This window comes from Pelmatolapia mariae, linkage group LG10_11 (assembly GCF_036321145.2).
Source record: "Pelmatolapia mariae isolate MD_Pm_ZW linkage group LG10_11, Pm_UMD_F_2, whole genome shotgun sequence".
NCBI classification, from domain to species: domain Eukaryota; kingdom Metazoa; phylum Chordata; class Actinopteri; order Cichliformes; family Cichlidae; genus Pelmatolapia; species Pelmatolapia mariae.
The window spans coordinates 47,365,417-47,381,485 of record NC_086236.1 but is presented as its reverse complement, the minus strand read 5'-3'; the positions used below and the strand labels follow the sequence as shown (position 1 = coordinate 47,381,485).

Here is a 16,069-nt window from a genome sequence, read left to right as displayed (position 1 = left end):
ATATTCAAGTTTGCCTATGATTGTCATGTGTTACGCACTGCAATCTGCTTTATGGATGTTTACTTGTTTATTTTTTTTCCCTCAGGAGTTCAGATTTACATACTGCCCTGTTGCAGATTTTACATAGAACTACATATACTGAATATTTGTTTCTAAAAATTACTCTTTAACTCACAAACTAGTCACTTAGCTACTTGTTAAATCAAAGATTATATAAAAGTGTTTAATTTTGAATGAAATCCCAATAAAAGAATCTGTCAGCGTTATGAAAATAAAACCATCTGCAATATTTCTTTGTCATAAATGACTATTACAAATGAGACAACCACAAAGTAAAACTCAACACATAGTTTATTGGCATCACACACCAAACACTTTTCATATAAAGAGGGAATGTATCAAGTATAAACTATGAAAGTGCAAATAGCATTTCAAGGATTAGTTGCTTTACAATAGAAAATCTCAATGAGTTACAAAATGTTATATACCTTTTTTTTTATTTTTTTAATAAATCACCTGAACATATGAGGTGACAGTATAAAGTGTGCCCGTTACATGCACAGCATACTACTAAAGAAAAAGGGCAACGCATGTTATCTCCTCTGATAAACACACTTCCATTAACCAAGTCCGACAAAGTTAGTTCCATTAACCATATGGCACCCACAGCTGCACTACTTCCAAGACACTTATCAAAGCAATCACTATCTTTAGACTTAATGTTGCTCTATACATCTGCAAGGGGACAGAGAGAGAGGAAAAAAAAAGGTCATTTACTTCAGCCAGACATCAGTCTGTACAAGAACATAATCACGTCTTAAAGGTAAGACACTGACTAGTGTGTTTTAGTTCATATGGGTTACTCACAATCCATTATTTAAATGAATTATCTTTATTTCAAACAAATACCTACTTTATATTGCAACTTTCCTCACACACAAGCGATACAGAACAGTAGGTTAACCTATTCTGAAATCAGCGCAGTGATTTTTAGATGCTAAACCCCGGGAACCACTTCAAAGTGTAGGGCAAGAAGCCTTACTGCACAAACCCAGAGAAATAAAACCTTTCTTCAAAATATCTGGGAATAAGATTTTTTCTTTAAAGTGTGACTTCATCGTTACAATGTATTTCACCAAATCGTTAAAAAAAAGTCAGTGTCATCTATTAACATATCACCACAAGAGCCAACAAAAAAGCCTCTTGCTACAAACATTTTTGATGAGCACATGTCTGAACACTATCAACGTTAATGTGAGAGAAACGACTTTAAGGTAACAGGTGTTTCTGTTTTTGTTTACACTGTCATTTTTTTAATTAGCACTCAGAAAAAAATGTGTGAAAAAAGGAAAAAGTGAATCATGGTGATTTACACAAAGGCACTGTGTGTCTCAACTCCAGAGAGAGAACCGTTTCAAAGACATGGACTTCCCATGTGGATGAGATGCTGTACACATTCATGATTTTTAATTTTTTCCCCATGCATTACCCTGCAGTCCGGAAAATCTGCAGAGATCTGAAAGGCTTTGCTTATTACTTTTAAAACAGGACCCAGAGATAAATTACAGTGACTTGGGCGTGAGTAATTAATTTACCAGAGTCTGAATGCGACTGCCTGATTTCACTGGCCTTCCCTGCAGCGTATGAAGCAGACTTCTCACTGTCTACTTAGTCTGTCGCGCTCCACGTTCGGCTGCAATACTCAAAACATTAATTTAAGACAAGCTACAATGGAATTCAGAACATGCTGTGACAAAGGTGCAAACTGAATCACGCCGAGCACTCCCTCTGGGCCCGTCAGCATTCGTTGTTTTTTGATTCAGCCTGTGTTGGGGGAGTAATAACCATTGTCAAGTCCATTTTGAAATGTTTTTGAGGAGGCCAACTACTTTTCAGTTGAATAATTAATCAAAATTTTGTCAATGTGAATATTTCACATAAAGTACAAATCCATTAGGGTCTGAAGCCTCAGTTCTACACGGCTCACGACAGCTTTTAGCCAGTGACATTTTCAGAGTATCAATCAGCCGCAATCTCAAAGAAAATTATGGCTCAACACTTTCACATTAAAGTTTAGCTGAGTGGTTGAGATTGTAAAAAGCAGGCACAATTTGCTTTAAAGAATCCACTTGGTGACTGCAAACTGTGCTTTTGCTAGTCAGTGTTTGGCACCCATGAAGTAGGCAGAATTGGACAGGAGTGAGAACCATTTCAGCCGGCTTTGTTTCGATTGAATATTGGAGCAAACTGTTAATCTGCTCACTAAGTACAGTTGAATTACATCAGACCTGATCCAGACTGATACAGTAGGCTTTTAGTCCAGTGGAAAATAACTATGTAGGCTAAAGTTTCTAAAGCTCCTAAGTCTCTAAATCTGATCTTTAAAAAACAAAAAACAAAAAAAAAAACGCTACTTATTTGTATTTTTATTAGTACAAGACTCGTTTTATAAGTCACCCTTGAAACTGGTAACTAACTGTGATCTCTTCTATTTAGTACTTTCTTTGCAGAAGGCTGACAATACAGTAAACACATCTTGTTGCACTTAAATCTGAATCTATGTCTTCCCCACTTTCCAGTCAAGTATGACACGTTCCCCACTCTGTTTACATTCCGCCTGAATAGCTAGCACAGATGTTCCTCCTCTTTATTCATTTTGCAATCTGTAGTGGTTTTTGGCCTTCCCTAAAAGCTCTTTGCCATCTCAGTTAGAGAGATCATACCAAGTGCACTTGATCTTCCCACTCAGATGAGCTGGTGCTTGGCAGCTGATCAGACACAGAGTCACATCGTGGAGTGTCAACGTGGCACACCTTTGAGCCTCTGCGCTCAGCGTGCCCTCCGCTTGCGTCATGGGCTCCCATGTAAGGTAGCGGCATGGTGTCCAGCCCCACTAGATCTAACTGGGTCGGTCTCTCAGCGACAGTGCACTCCTTCTCCTCCATCTCACTCAGCCTCTGAGAGCAGAAACCCACATCTGCCATCACCTCCTGAGGCTTCCTGTTTTCAGGGAAGACGACCACCCCGACCTTGTCATCGTCTTCTCCTTCGCCCGTATGGAGTGAACCCGGGACTGAGTCGCTGTCACAGGAGGTTGGGGGTACCAGAGTGATACCTTGAGGATTCATGTCATGAAACCAAGCCATGATATTGCCCAGCAGGTTAGCATTGGCTGCTAATGCAGAGGATGAGGATGGGTCGTGGCTGCCACATGTGGTTGAGTCTGTTGTGTCGGTGGAAGAGAAGAGGCCTGTTGAAGAGCTGCTGCCACCGGGAGCCACTGGTATGGGTACAGAAGCACTGTATGCCCGATGATGACTGTCACCGTGCTGTACAGGGATAGCAACACCGGTGGCAGCAGAGTACTGGCTGCTGATGTTGCCAAGTTTCGCCAAGTTATCTCCCAACTCCAGCAGTTCTGAGCTGCTTAGAGAAGCTCTGGGGGGGACCTCGATGCCTGGAGCACTCTGCTCAAGCCTCGAAGGCAGGGAGGTGCCAATAGCGCCGAGTGAGGCTTCGTTGGCAAGTACTTCATGACTGGACACACTCCCGGCCATCCCTGAGTCCTGGAGTGACAGCTGAATAGCCAGAAGAATGTTGGGGTCATCGTCATCCAGCGAACCCAGACCCTGCAAGAATAAAAGGATCCAGTGTCGTAGAGCATCAGCAGTTTTCAAACTTAACTTTAAGTATAACCTGCAGCACCTATTGTTAAAAAAAGTTAACAGTAGCAGCAGATGGAGATAGTGACAAGGCAAGGAAAATAGCAGCTGCTGCAGTTTTGACACTTTGACACACAAACCTGAAAGCAAAGACAGTTTTTCTTTATAGCTGCTTTGTTGCAGTCTGCTCACAGTGGGTTTTAAGGTTTTACATTTTCAAAACTATCATTACCACTCACTCTCTGTGTGTATATATAAAGTCCCACCACACAACATCGCTGCAGTCCATCACTCAGTATGTTTCAAGTCATTCATGCCCCAACCCCAGTCCCCCCCCAAAAAACGAAAAAAGAAAACCCTGTAGGTTTCAGTTTCAAATATTACTCTTTTATTAACTGAACATTTGGTGAACTAGTGAATATGAAAAAGCTAAGAATCAAAACGACGTTAATAATTCACAGTACTAAGACAAAAATGCCTTCAGGAATAATTTCAACTACATTACTGTTTGAGCTTGAGATAAATGTTTACTCACCATCATAGGACCTTGTCTGCGTCCACTTCCAGCATCCTGTGTGTCTTTATAGGAAAAAAAGGAACACAGAAAAAGTCAAACCTGGTTATTGAACTAAATCAATGCAGGATAAATCAATTTACTCAGTTTAATCTACTGCTAAGTATTCAATTTAGTAACATCTTCTTGAGTTTAGTCAACACACTGATGAAGGAACAGCAACCCGTCACAACCCCAGGAACTGCACTAACTGTATCTGTATCTGTGAGCAATTCCTCTTTCCTGACAAAACAGAACCTATTAGCTACCCTCCACTTTTATCTATTGTTTTCAGTCCATACAGCCTAGATAAAAGTACCACAATGATGGAGAAAAACAAAAGATTAGAAATGCTTACTGAATTCAAGCAAGTGTAATTTTTCCAGAAGCTCTATTTTGGATTTAGTAAAAAAATCAATATTTTTAAACAGATAATGTAACTGAATCATTGCAGTGCACGTGTGCTTGTTTAGGTACCGGTAGATGCTAAGACTCTTCTCCACTTAACACAATACTGCCAGGGAAGCATCTGACTGGATCTTAATATTTTTGGAGCATTAACCATGACTCCAAACTTTAACAACAACATGAAAAAATAAACAGATCTGGAACAGATTGTAGGGCCTGAATTCACCAAAGAGCTTTGAAACTTTACCATTTAACTGTCTGTTTAAACAGACAGTTCTTTAAAGTTAGACATTCTTAACCCACACAGAGCTAGAGCCCTAACTTGAGTGCAAGAAAATGAGGCTTGAGGTAAGGAGGATAACGATAAGGTGGAAATGACAGGGGAGAGAAAGCAGTAGTGAAGGACGAGAAAGAGATAACGAAAACATCAGCCACTGTATTCAAGATGGTGGGGCTTCGCAAACCTGCACCTGCTCTTATGCAATTCTGATGGATTAATTCAAAGTTAATAAGACTGTGACTGACTACCCTTAAAACTAATTATAAAGCAACAGAAATGTGTGTTTAATAGTAACAGAGACTTTAATACTTTCTTTGGCATTTCTTCCACACCCTAGTAATTTAACTGTAACTTGTCTACAGTGTTTTTCACTTCTTTGTAACATCACAATTTAAACATGGGAAACAAACATCATGAGTCATGTTTCTATTCAACTCATCCTTTGAATTACATGCGTCACTAATAAAAGAAACAAAAAAGAAACAAAAATCAAAGTTAATCACAATGTGATTTCCTGAGAACAAATCAAGAAAATCTAGCTCTCATTTAATCTCATTCTATACTTTCAAACCACACCATCACTAAGGTGAACTTCAATAGGTCTTTTCTGCAGTATCTAGTTCTCAGTTTATTAATTTCCTACCAGAACAGTTTCAGATTAGAATAATTCTTATAACTCTCATTTCTAGAACTGACTTCTATAAAACTTCCTATCACATGTACACAGTACTTCCCTATATCTATCTTTAAATAGTTTTCTACTCAAAAGATCATTACAACTTAAATGCTTCGTATTAGCCATTACAAAATGCACTTTGACCCATTCCATCCATTTGTTGGGTTTTTGGTTTTTTCCATGCTGCAGTCAGTGTGCCATTTCAGGATGTATTCCAATTGGACTGATAACAAATGTAGGCTTGATCTTAATTAATCACACTTTTAATGAATATAAAAATATTCTTTTCACTAAGTGTTTCACAGTCACACTGCACTATTAGAAAGATTTATCCATGATTAGAAACAGAGAAGGTCTCATTTTTTCCCAAGAATAAGAATTTTGACGTTCTATTTTAATTAAGATGCAGTTTTGATCTATTATTCTGATCTATTATTCTGATCTATTATTCTCTAAGCATTTTTTTTTGCTGAGAGCCTGAAGCAGCTGTGATTATAAGAGATGACCAATTTAAGTTAATTTAGTTGAACAGTCGATCAAATCTACCTGAGGGCCATCGAACCCTGCTTTAATGAAAGAAATACGACTCAAGGGAACTTTCTAAACTTTACAAGAAAACTTATCTTATCTTTTATACACAAACAATCAAAATCTTTTGTAAACACTGCAAACCTTGAGGTGTCTAAACCTGCGCACTTTCTGTGTACCAGGTAGTTGTTATAGTCTCAGGCATTTGGACCCAATCTAAAAATCAGACCAACTAGAACCCAGAGATTTTGCATTCACAACATTCAGATGGATCACACGATAAATTCACATGGTAACTTAAGCTATGCAAATAACAAGCTGTGACAAGGGAGAAAAATTGAATATCACGATGTGAGATAGCCATCACAGGAGAAATAGAAATCTGAGAGAAACCCTGTATAAAGTAAAGTACCTAAAGTGCTGTCGCTGAGGTCGTCAGGGTCAGGTGTGTTGCTACGGAGACTGGACATGTCGCCTCGCCGCCTCTGCCTATGCCTCCGTCTGTACTGGAACTCTGCGTACTCCTTAAAATATAAGAACAATCATTACTTTAAAAATGCAATGAAGGAGATTTGTACAAGGAAACTGATTCTAGCAGGTTTGAGTTAATAACTCTGTGTGTGTGTGTGTGTGTGTGTGTGTGTGGTTGGGGGGACTACATGCAGGTCTTTGATTCATGCAGTGACTGAAACCACTCCCCTTCTCTTTAAACCAACCTTCTTGATTAGCTATGTCTTACAAACACAAGCCGAACATTATGTGGGTGTGCCTCTATACTCATGAGAAAAATATCTGATAAGCAGGGTGTAGAGCAGTCTGATGCCTGAACCTTTGGTTAACAGGGATTATTTGCACATCAGCTGACCTCACTACTCTAAACTTTGGTGAGATTAGCATGGAAAAAAAACATGGCAAAGGAAATTAGTTCCTGTTTATCCCAGCACACAGGTCTTATTTTGAGGTCACATGGAGTCTATGCTTTTCTGGGTGACAGCTACTTTGACTGCACAGAAAGATGGGTGGTCTTAACAGTTTGGCTCATTGGTGTGTAGCTCTTCAAAGGGAAAAGCAGTGAATTTGTCTGTTATCTAAATCAACTCAAGCTAACATTTTTGAAATGGAATTCCTGCAAAGTCAAAGTCATAGATTTAAAACTGTGAGATGGCACTCATGTGTAGTCAAGTGCCAAATGAATGAAAACTCCTGTGCTGTTATCCCTCTTAAAGTACTGATAAATGCAAGACCGCTCTCATGAAAAAGGCTACATACACCAAATCAACATATCAGTACCTCTGCATTCTTTATTCAATCATCTCAACTGCCAAAGTCACTGAGTAACATGCAAATATCATCAAAAGCAAAAGCTCTTTCATGCTTCCACCGTGCTAAATATAACCCACTATGAAATGATGCAGGTTTTATAAGAAGCATGGAGGAGACATATGTAAGTGTGTGAGGCAGTGTCATCTGGCTTTGTTACTATGGTGTTACCAACTACTGACAGTGACTGAGAAAGAAGCTTTTAACCAGCAGGCAAAAAAACAATAACAAATAAAAGCTTGGTGTTCAGCATCTGCCATCAGTATCTACTGTATCTCTATATTAGTATGTCTCAAGCTAAATTTATTCTTTTTTGCAACATAAATACTTGCATCAGCTGGCCTATATATTATAATCATTAATGTTATAGCACAGTATCGATGATAGTCAGAGATAATTAGTAGTTAGCAAAATCAATGCATGCAGGGATCTCCAGCTTGTTAAGAATGTCAACCAATGAGAGACAAGATAAGTTTCATGGCACATGGCACCTGACTTCCTACAAAATAATGGCACATTTTAGAAGAAGCAAAATGCTAAATAGAAAAACAAGAGCCGCTGTACGTAGTTTTGCTATCATGTGAGAAGACAAGTTACTGTTTTAGATCTGTTGGCTTATTATTATTCAAATCAGCCAAGAAACTAATATTTTCTGTGGTGCTTTCCTGACAACAGATCTTTTTAGCACACATATTTTGACTAGTCATTGTAAATGAAGTGCAAATGTATAAATGTGTTTACATTCCATTTACGAAGGGTCCTACTGTACTGCATGCCGCTAAGTGACTTACAGGGCTTACTGGTATATTTAATGTAACCGAGTCATCTTTAATTCATTTTGTGCTTTATTTACTGATACAAGTCAAAACATCCCCCCTTAAAATGTCTATTGGCCATTGCCAGCTTTGAAATGTTATAGGATTTGCACAGAAACCCCAGAGGCTTATTTTGGTGTGAGATTTGAAGTTTCAGATAGAAGCCACACGAGCCTAAGCCAAAAGAGTGATGGTGCTCTTAAGCTGAGCAAATTCTTCTGAAAAAAGAACTGTATGTTTAAGAACTGCCACAGTCTAGAAAAATCAATAACAGACCTGTAGTACTATCTGCAATGTACTGACATATGCACCATTACCAAGTGCATACATCACGCTGGGCAGAAAAAGAAGACAGGTCAATAATCAAACCATTATGTGGTCGACACTTTTATGACTCTAAGTGTTAACTACAAACACCTGTTACTAATGTGTAATGATCAGGCGCAACCTACTTAGGTGTTTGCCAGCATACTGTGCTTTTAATCATTCCTGACGGTTGCACAGGGAACACTGAACCATCTGGCTTGCTCCAGTGTGTTAAATAACATGCCGATCTCTGGGTCACCAGAAATGTTAAAATGATTTAAATATACATACTGACTTTATTAAAAGATGTCATATGACACTGTATAATTAATTACACAACATAATTATATCTAATTATGATTTATATTTCTGCAATAAATAAAGTAATTTCTTGAAACAATAAGTACTCTCTATTAGCAGAAATAAGTGGCATTACAAATCACAGGCACTTGTTGAAAGGGCACTGATTAAATTAATATTATGCATAATATATGTTTTACAAATATAGCTATACTGTACTATACCGTATAGGGCAAACATCACGGCATCAATAACACTGACAGTTCATAATATTAAAAATTCCACATTAACAAAATTAAACTTCCAATGGCATGCTGAAATCTGGGAGTGGCTCCACTACTACATTCAAGAACAGTAACGACAGGGGGAAAACAAAAACCAAAAAAAACAAAACCCTTTGTTATCCAAAATAATTTGTGACCAAGAGAAGAAGTCTGTGCCTTTGAGAAAAATTAACATTTTAGGATTAACATGTCTTTTTCTTCCTAATTTGTACCAGTAAGTTTAATAATGAGTCCAAATGTGGTTTCAAAGCACTTCAGAGCACACGGCAAAAAGCTGGTTTTGTTTAGAAACAGTGGCACCAATTATGATATGTGGGTGTGAGTGTAAAGGGCAGCTGCAAGTAAACCTGGACCAATACAATTATCTGGCTACATTTGTTAGTTTTAAGTGAATTAATTTTTGCTAAAACAAATGGGAATCACCAACTCTTACTATGCACCTCTAATCTGTTTAAATAACCCAATCATCATCGGCTAAACCACTCAGTACACAAAAAGACAAATGCATTTTGTTCAAGTTTACAGTCCAACCAATCAGCTTTTACCTCAGGTGATGCAAAGCCTAAATACTCCCAGTCCCACGTTCCACCAGCAAAACTGCAAAAGACAGAAATTAATGGCAAACTAGTGATAGCTGAAATCACACAGGAATTGGCTCTCAAAATAAAAAAAAATGTAAAATGTGTTATTTTAACGAAGTTAGGTACTGGTCTGTATGCTACCTTCGCCTTGGGGCTTCAGGTGAGTCATTAGGGGCCACTCCCCTGGCTACTGAGGCCAAAAACTCTTGCCTCTTCTGTTGTACCAGACAAGCCGCACGGATGATCTTGTGGCGTGGTGTTCGCAGGTAAGGCCTGTTAACCTTTTGTGCCAAGTCCTCAGTCACCATCTCCAAGTCCGTCTGGGGGCAGAAAGACAGGTGACTTAGCAATCACAGTGTACAAATGCAGGATTTCAAGTTTCAATTTAACAAATGTACTTGTGGGGCAGCTGTTTATGTATTTACTTTTTAAAAAACTATTACTTTTACAGGTGTTTAAGGAATTGTAAGACCTATCGGAGCCGTGCCGATTCATTCTCCAGCATCTGAAAGGCCACATTACAAAAACTAGCAGGAAAGTACATCCTGTATCTATATGGGTGATCATAAATTATACAGCACTAGATGTTTAACTAAAAGCTGAGATGTGCAGATATAACTGGGGAAGACTGTGAGAATCATGCAGTAGAAAGCTTTAGTCTCACATATCTAATGGCCTAGACCACTGTGAACATTTGTCTTTCCTCTCACTAAGTAAGCCTGAAACCTGCATAAGCTCGTAGATCTCTTTCTTTGTGCTTTTGGGCTCCAGAAAGAACCCATAAGGATAAGAGCACTTGAGGATGCGGCGAGTCTTTAGTAGTTCTAGGACTGCATCTTCAATGAATGTAGTGTCAGGTGGGCCTCCTTCCCCTGGGAAAGAGAAGGCGGGAGAGTCAGATAACAAACATGAATATGGGATATGCTTTTGTACAGGACATTCATTACACTGCCTCAATTACTTCACTTTGCTTTTGAGCCGATTAGTATTACATGACAAGAAATCCTGAAACAAAGCATATGAAAGAACTCCTTGACTGTACTAAAGCACATGAAGAGACTGCACTTTTAAGTTATAACTGAGGTGTCTAGTATGATGGGAAGTCTGGGCCAAGAACACTGCTGGCCTTTGATGAAGAGTGACTTATAATTCACTTTTTAACAGCTACTGAGATTTAAAAAAAATTTTGGAACCTAAGGGAAAGTCATTTTCTTCTCATTTGAATAAATCTTTTCACTAAATGTGTAAATTAGCAATCCAGACATGCTGAATAGAAGACAAATTTATATCTGAAATAGAATTTTTATCTGCATCTCAGATTCTGAACTGCATCAGAAAACACAATAGTGATGGCCAAAACTGATTATTGGAGACTAAAAGCTGTCAGCAGTCGTATTATGTAGGATAAACTGTGCAAACTTTCAGTTAAGCCAAACTCATGAAGACCGACTTGGAACCTTTTCCATTTCTGCCAGCTGACAGCCACCACCACTATGTGAGCTAACTCCACTGCAGTGAGAATCTACTGTTTTACCTGATGTACATCAGCATCACTCAGCTAACTAATCAGGCAGAAACTCCCTTTACTGACATGGTTTTGAAAAAGTCAAGTTAAAATGTTATCTTTCTTGTAACCTCACAACTACTGAATGCTTAAACCAATACCCACTGTTGTTAAAATAATATTGAAACACCTCAGTTTTCTCCTCTACTTCCAAAAGCTCAATATTAAAGAACTGAATTAGGATTGGTATAATAAAGGTTGACACCGTTACGGCAGACTGCATACTCACTTCCACTTAGTGCTCGACTAAGCTGCTCCATCTTCTCTTTGGCTGTTTTTAACAGACGCTGCTCTAGCTAATGGGAGAAAAACAGAAATTTTACTCAATAACAAAACTTATCTTGAGGTTCCTGCTAAACCAAGCAATAGAAAGAATGCCATGTGAGACCAAATAAATTAACAACAGATTATTTGTGATGAACAGAATGCAAATATACCGTATGTTAGTTATGTTAAAGTTAGAGCACTGGAGAGTATCCAAACTATGGGTCATGCACCAGTTTTACACAAATTCTCACTGTCTGCATCCATTGCATAACGGCTGCAAATGCAACATCACTGGAAGACAAAGTCTGGTCTGTTTACCTGATAGCTGTGCTCGTGGTTCTTGAAGCGTGTGTAGTAGTGCATAAAGCGGTCGAGCTCCTGAAAGCTCTTGTGTTTTTTCTCAGCCTGCAAAACAGTGATGAGACACCAGTCACAGTCAAACTCCTGAGCATGGTGTTTCTTCTCACAGAGAAAGCCTAAATACTTTAACTGTAAGGAGCAAAAGTAAGTCCACCAAATGATACTATTTATGTGTGACTAGGGGGGAGTTAATTTCTTTTTGCCTTTGATGATAGTACACGAGAGACTGGTCAGTGACCCTCTGGCAACCAAATGCAAACAAGTGCAACATTGTTTACCTCTTTGCAAGCAGTTTCACTTAGTAACAGCAAGCAAACCCTTCCAACGAGTTGCCAGCCAGTCAGGGAATATACATCTTTCAATAGTAACGACTGGGTACCAGGGGGTCAGTGACTCTTAACGTACATGACTGTGGTTTTAGCAAATGATTTCACAGTAACTGCCATTAACCTCGCGCAACCATTGGCAACAAGCAGGAAATATTTTTCCCTAGCAACCAGCAGTTGCCAGGTAGTTGCCAACTGGTGTCAAGGCCTACGTTACTATATACCTGTGTGTTATATACTTCGGCTGCTCAACTCCTGATCGTGTAGGAGTTTGCAGACAGACAGAGACTTGGTGTATTACAGTAAGATTGGGTTGTGCAGCAAAATATATTTATCAACTGTGCACAGAAAATCTGTAAATAATTCACTATTCCATCATGAGTTTCCAGGAAAATTCCACCAATTTTATGTATCGCCATTCTCCAGGCCTTGGAGAGTACTACTGCAGATGAGTAAACGGTTATATAATGTCTTCTCTGGTTCCACAGGGACTTGGACAAAATCTGATAAATTGCTATAAGTAATGTCACTTAGGTCAATGTCTGAGTTTGAGAAAACAGAACCAGAAAGCAAGCTTACTACAGCTCTGTAGACGGTTGCTCGTTTTAAATTTAGCTGAGGAGCTTCAAGGCTATATTACTGGCTACTAGGACAATGGGAAGCACATTCTGGTTAATGTATGCATGGCTTGAATCAGAGGAAGAATGAGTGAAATTAAAACAGACACGAGTTTATAATGCACCAAGCTTTCTGCTTTTTTGTTGTGAGTCTGATAATGGTGTAGGAGTACGATGACAAGTTGCTGAAAGAGTCTTGACGTTTAGGAATAAAATACAATATGAAACAACCCCAGCCCCGCTCCTTTAGGATATTCACTCCACATCATCATAACAGAGGGCTCCCCCAGTAACAACTGCCATCACTCAGCTCTGGTCCCTGTTGTTACATTATACCACTGTTAAGTCATATTTTACAAAGTGTTTGGTTAACTGGGCCGAAAGCGTTTAAAATATGAAAACACAGAGAATGTAATAATATCGTGTTAACTTCTAGAGTGTATGCATGTACCTCTTCAGTCATCTCCTTTGACTGCTCCTCCACCTGCTGGATGACCTCATAGCGAGTGCAGCGATAGTAGCCCCCTGTAGATGAGCTATGCTTTTTCCATTCCTCCAGACAGATCCAGCAGAAATCGTACTTACACTACAGGGAGAGAGAACAACTCTGGTCAGATGTCACATCAAAAAATGGAAAGCCAATTACTAATGCTACTCCTGCTATACTGGGGTAATTTACATTTAATGACAAAATGAAAAAGACACATTTTTTTATAACTGCTGTCAGAGAAAAACAATTATCCTGGTACATGAAATGACAGCAAAAACGATACCTTTCCCCATCTACAGACATGTTTTCATTAATATCCCCATCCAAAGGTGGGAATATCCAGACTGACCCAACATCAGAGCTCAGCTGATGTGCTGTAACCTCTTTGAGTTATCAAGCACAGATCTACCAGGACAGAAAGGCACTTTTTTTCAAAAGCACATCCTTTGTAAAAATCATAACTGAATTATAACTAAGGGTCAAGGACTTCTAAGACTCACTAAACTAATGTAATCACCTGTATCCATTTTATCTCTTTCGTCTTCTCATCCATTTCTTTTTCTACAGTGTACAAGTAGCAGCTGTTTGAACAGAGTCGTGAATCCTTGTAGCCTGCTGCCACTAGAAGGCACTCAGACTGCATTTGAGAGCAGCAAGTCCCGATGGAGAAAGAACAACAAAACACAGCAAAACACTACAGCCTCTCCAATCTGGAGCCTATTTGGGTATAAGTGATTTCTCCATGCTACAAGCACTTCTGTGGGTGACAAGTTAGCTGGAGTATCACAAAACCTTAAGGCTGAGGCCTCAGTTGTCCTGGAAACTCTCTGCTTATATGACACATCAGAAAAATCAATACAAAATCAAGGAGAGTGAGGGGACATGAATGGGTGGATGGAGAGACACAAAAAGACATGTGAAGCAGAATCCTGAGACAAGAAAAAAGTGTGAAGCCACACCAGAGAGAAGGAAATGGCAGTGAAAAGACAAAGGTTCCTTAGCAACACTGAGTCCCGTGTTTCCAGGCAACAGGGGTAAAGCCGTTTCTTACCAGGTAATAACAGGTCAAGAGGCTGAGCCCTCTGTGGCCTCTCAGCTTGTGAAAGCCACTCCATTCCCCCAAAACTAATGTCCATCTCTAGTCAGCCTATTTAACCAGTGCAAACAGTGACAGGGGTGTCAGAGAGACAAAAAGATCTTTGCTGTATGACTGCACTGCCTCCCCTACAGCAACAGTGGTAGTAACAGAGACAAAGTCAAGCAACATGACTATGTCTGATTGCTGGTCTCACTCTCTCCCTTGACCATCCATCCATCCTCTTCCACTTATCCAGGTCCAGGTCACAGGGACAGCAGTCTAAGCAGAGATGCCCAGACCTCCATCTCCCCAGATACCTCCAGCTCATCTGGTAGGATACCAAGACATTCCCAAGCTAGCTCAGCTGAGAGACATAATCTCTCTTTCAGACCCTGGTTTTACCCTGGGGCTTCCTCACAGTTGCACATGCCTGAAACACCTCAGGAGATGTCCGGGAGGCATTCTAGTTAGATGCCCACCTCAAGTGGCTTCCTTTTAATGTGGAGAAGTAGCAGCTCTACTTTGATCTTTTCCCGAGTGACCAAGCTCTTCAAATTATCTTTAAAAGAAAGCCCAGATGACCCTTGGATGAAGCTGATTTCCATCGCTTAGATCCATAATATAATTCTCTTTTACTTCCTACAGCTATGGCCATAGATGGCCTTCATACAAACCTTTTTTTGTAATTTCACCCAATTTAACCCTGTATTATTCACACTGGTGGAGCAATACAGAAGCTATCTGCTAACATGTAAACATGACAGCATGCATTCATACTATAATTACACATACATTTCGCAACATCAACAGGTACCTTAGTTGCCCCTTTGCTATGCACACTGCATTTCCTTTAAAAAGGTGTTAAGTGAGAACAGAACAGTATAAAACAGAGCTATTCTAATAGTCTGATCTGACAGAACTCAGAAAGTTGTAGTCATCTGCTAGACAGATCATGTAATACCATTGTGTATAAATACTACAACTTGGCTTGAGCGTGGTGTAAGAAAGAGAAAGGCTTGTGGAGAATAAGGAGTAAAAATGGCTCATTCTAGTGTTTAAAGAGCCATCTGTACAACTGAAAATGAGATTTTGACATTTATACACATACTGTGTGCGAATAAACTTTATCTCCCACCTGACAGTTTGTTTGCACTGAAAACAGTACTTTGCATAAAAGCCCTGAGTTATTATATCATTGCACTCTATGATAAAATACTGTGTCAATTTGTAAATGCTTCTTGGTAAAAAAAAACATATGAAAGAATATGCCAATGAATAACTGGTGGCTACATAAAATATAATTAACTGATTAAAAAGAAAAAATGCTAAATGGAGCTATGCTGTACCACTTTATGGACCTCCAAAACCCACACTTGCTCTAGATAACTTTACTGAAATTTGATAAATAAGGTAGTTACACATTATTAATTCTAATTATTTCTATGAGTTGCCAAAATCTGCATTTTGCACTATTTTTTTTTTATGTGCAGTATGTCAAAGAAGATGATTCTGAAGTCCATTTAAAACATAAACAGAAGTATACTGTGTTCATTGCACACATGTCGCTCATTTAAACTTCTTAGGTTTGTTTTCTCCAACAGAAAACGACTGATTCATATATCTTTCTAGAACAACCAGATAAACTGATCACCCG

The 16,069-nt window shown here is 39.1% G+C and overlaps 1 protein-coding gene across 3 annotated transcripts in view; it reads right to left on the bottom strand.

Moving 5' to 3' along the window:
• Positions 1-363: 363 nt before the first annotated feature.
• Positions 364-16,069, bottom strand: part of LOC134636156 (ankyrin repeat and IBR domain-containing protein 1-like) — a 32,074-nt gene continuing 16,368 nt past the window's right edge. For all 3 annotated transcript variants that reach the window (XM_063486003.1, XM_063486004.1, XM_063486005.1), the window contains 9 exons: positions 13,299-13,433; positions 11,863-11,949; positions 11,507-11,573; positions 10,440-10,585; positions 9,855-10,033; positions 9,678-9,729; positions 6,520-6,631; positions 4,198-4,241; positions 364-3,629 (listed from right to left, as the gene is read on the bottom strand). In XM_063486003.1, coding sequence (XP_063342073.1) covers positions 2,718-3,629; positions 4,198-4,241; positions 6,520-6,631; positions 9,678-9,729; positions 9,855-10,033; positions 10,440-10,585; positions 11,507-11,573; positions 11,863-11,949; positions 13,299-13,433 — 1,734 coding nt within the window. In that variant the 3' untranslated portion in view covers positions 364-2,717. The remainder of the gene's footprint in view (positions 3,630-4,197; positions 4,242-6,519; positions 6,632-9,677; positions 9,730-9,854; positions 10,034-10,439; positions 10,586-11,506; positions 11,574-11,862; positions 11,950-13,298; positions 13,434-16,069) is intronic.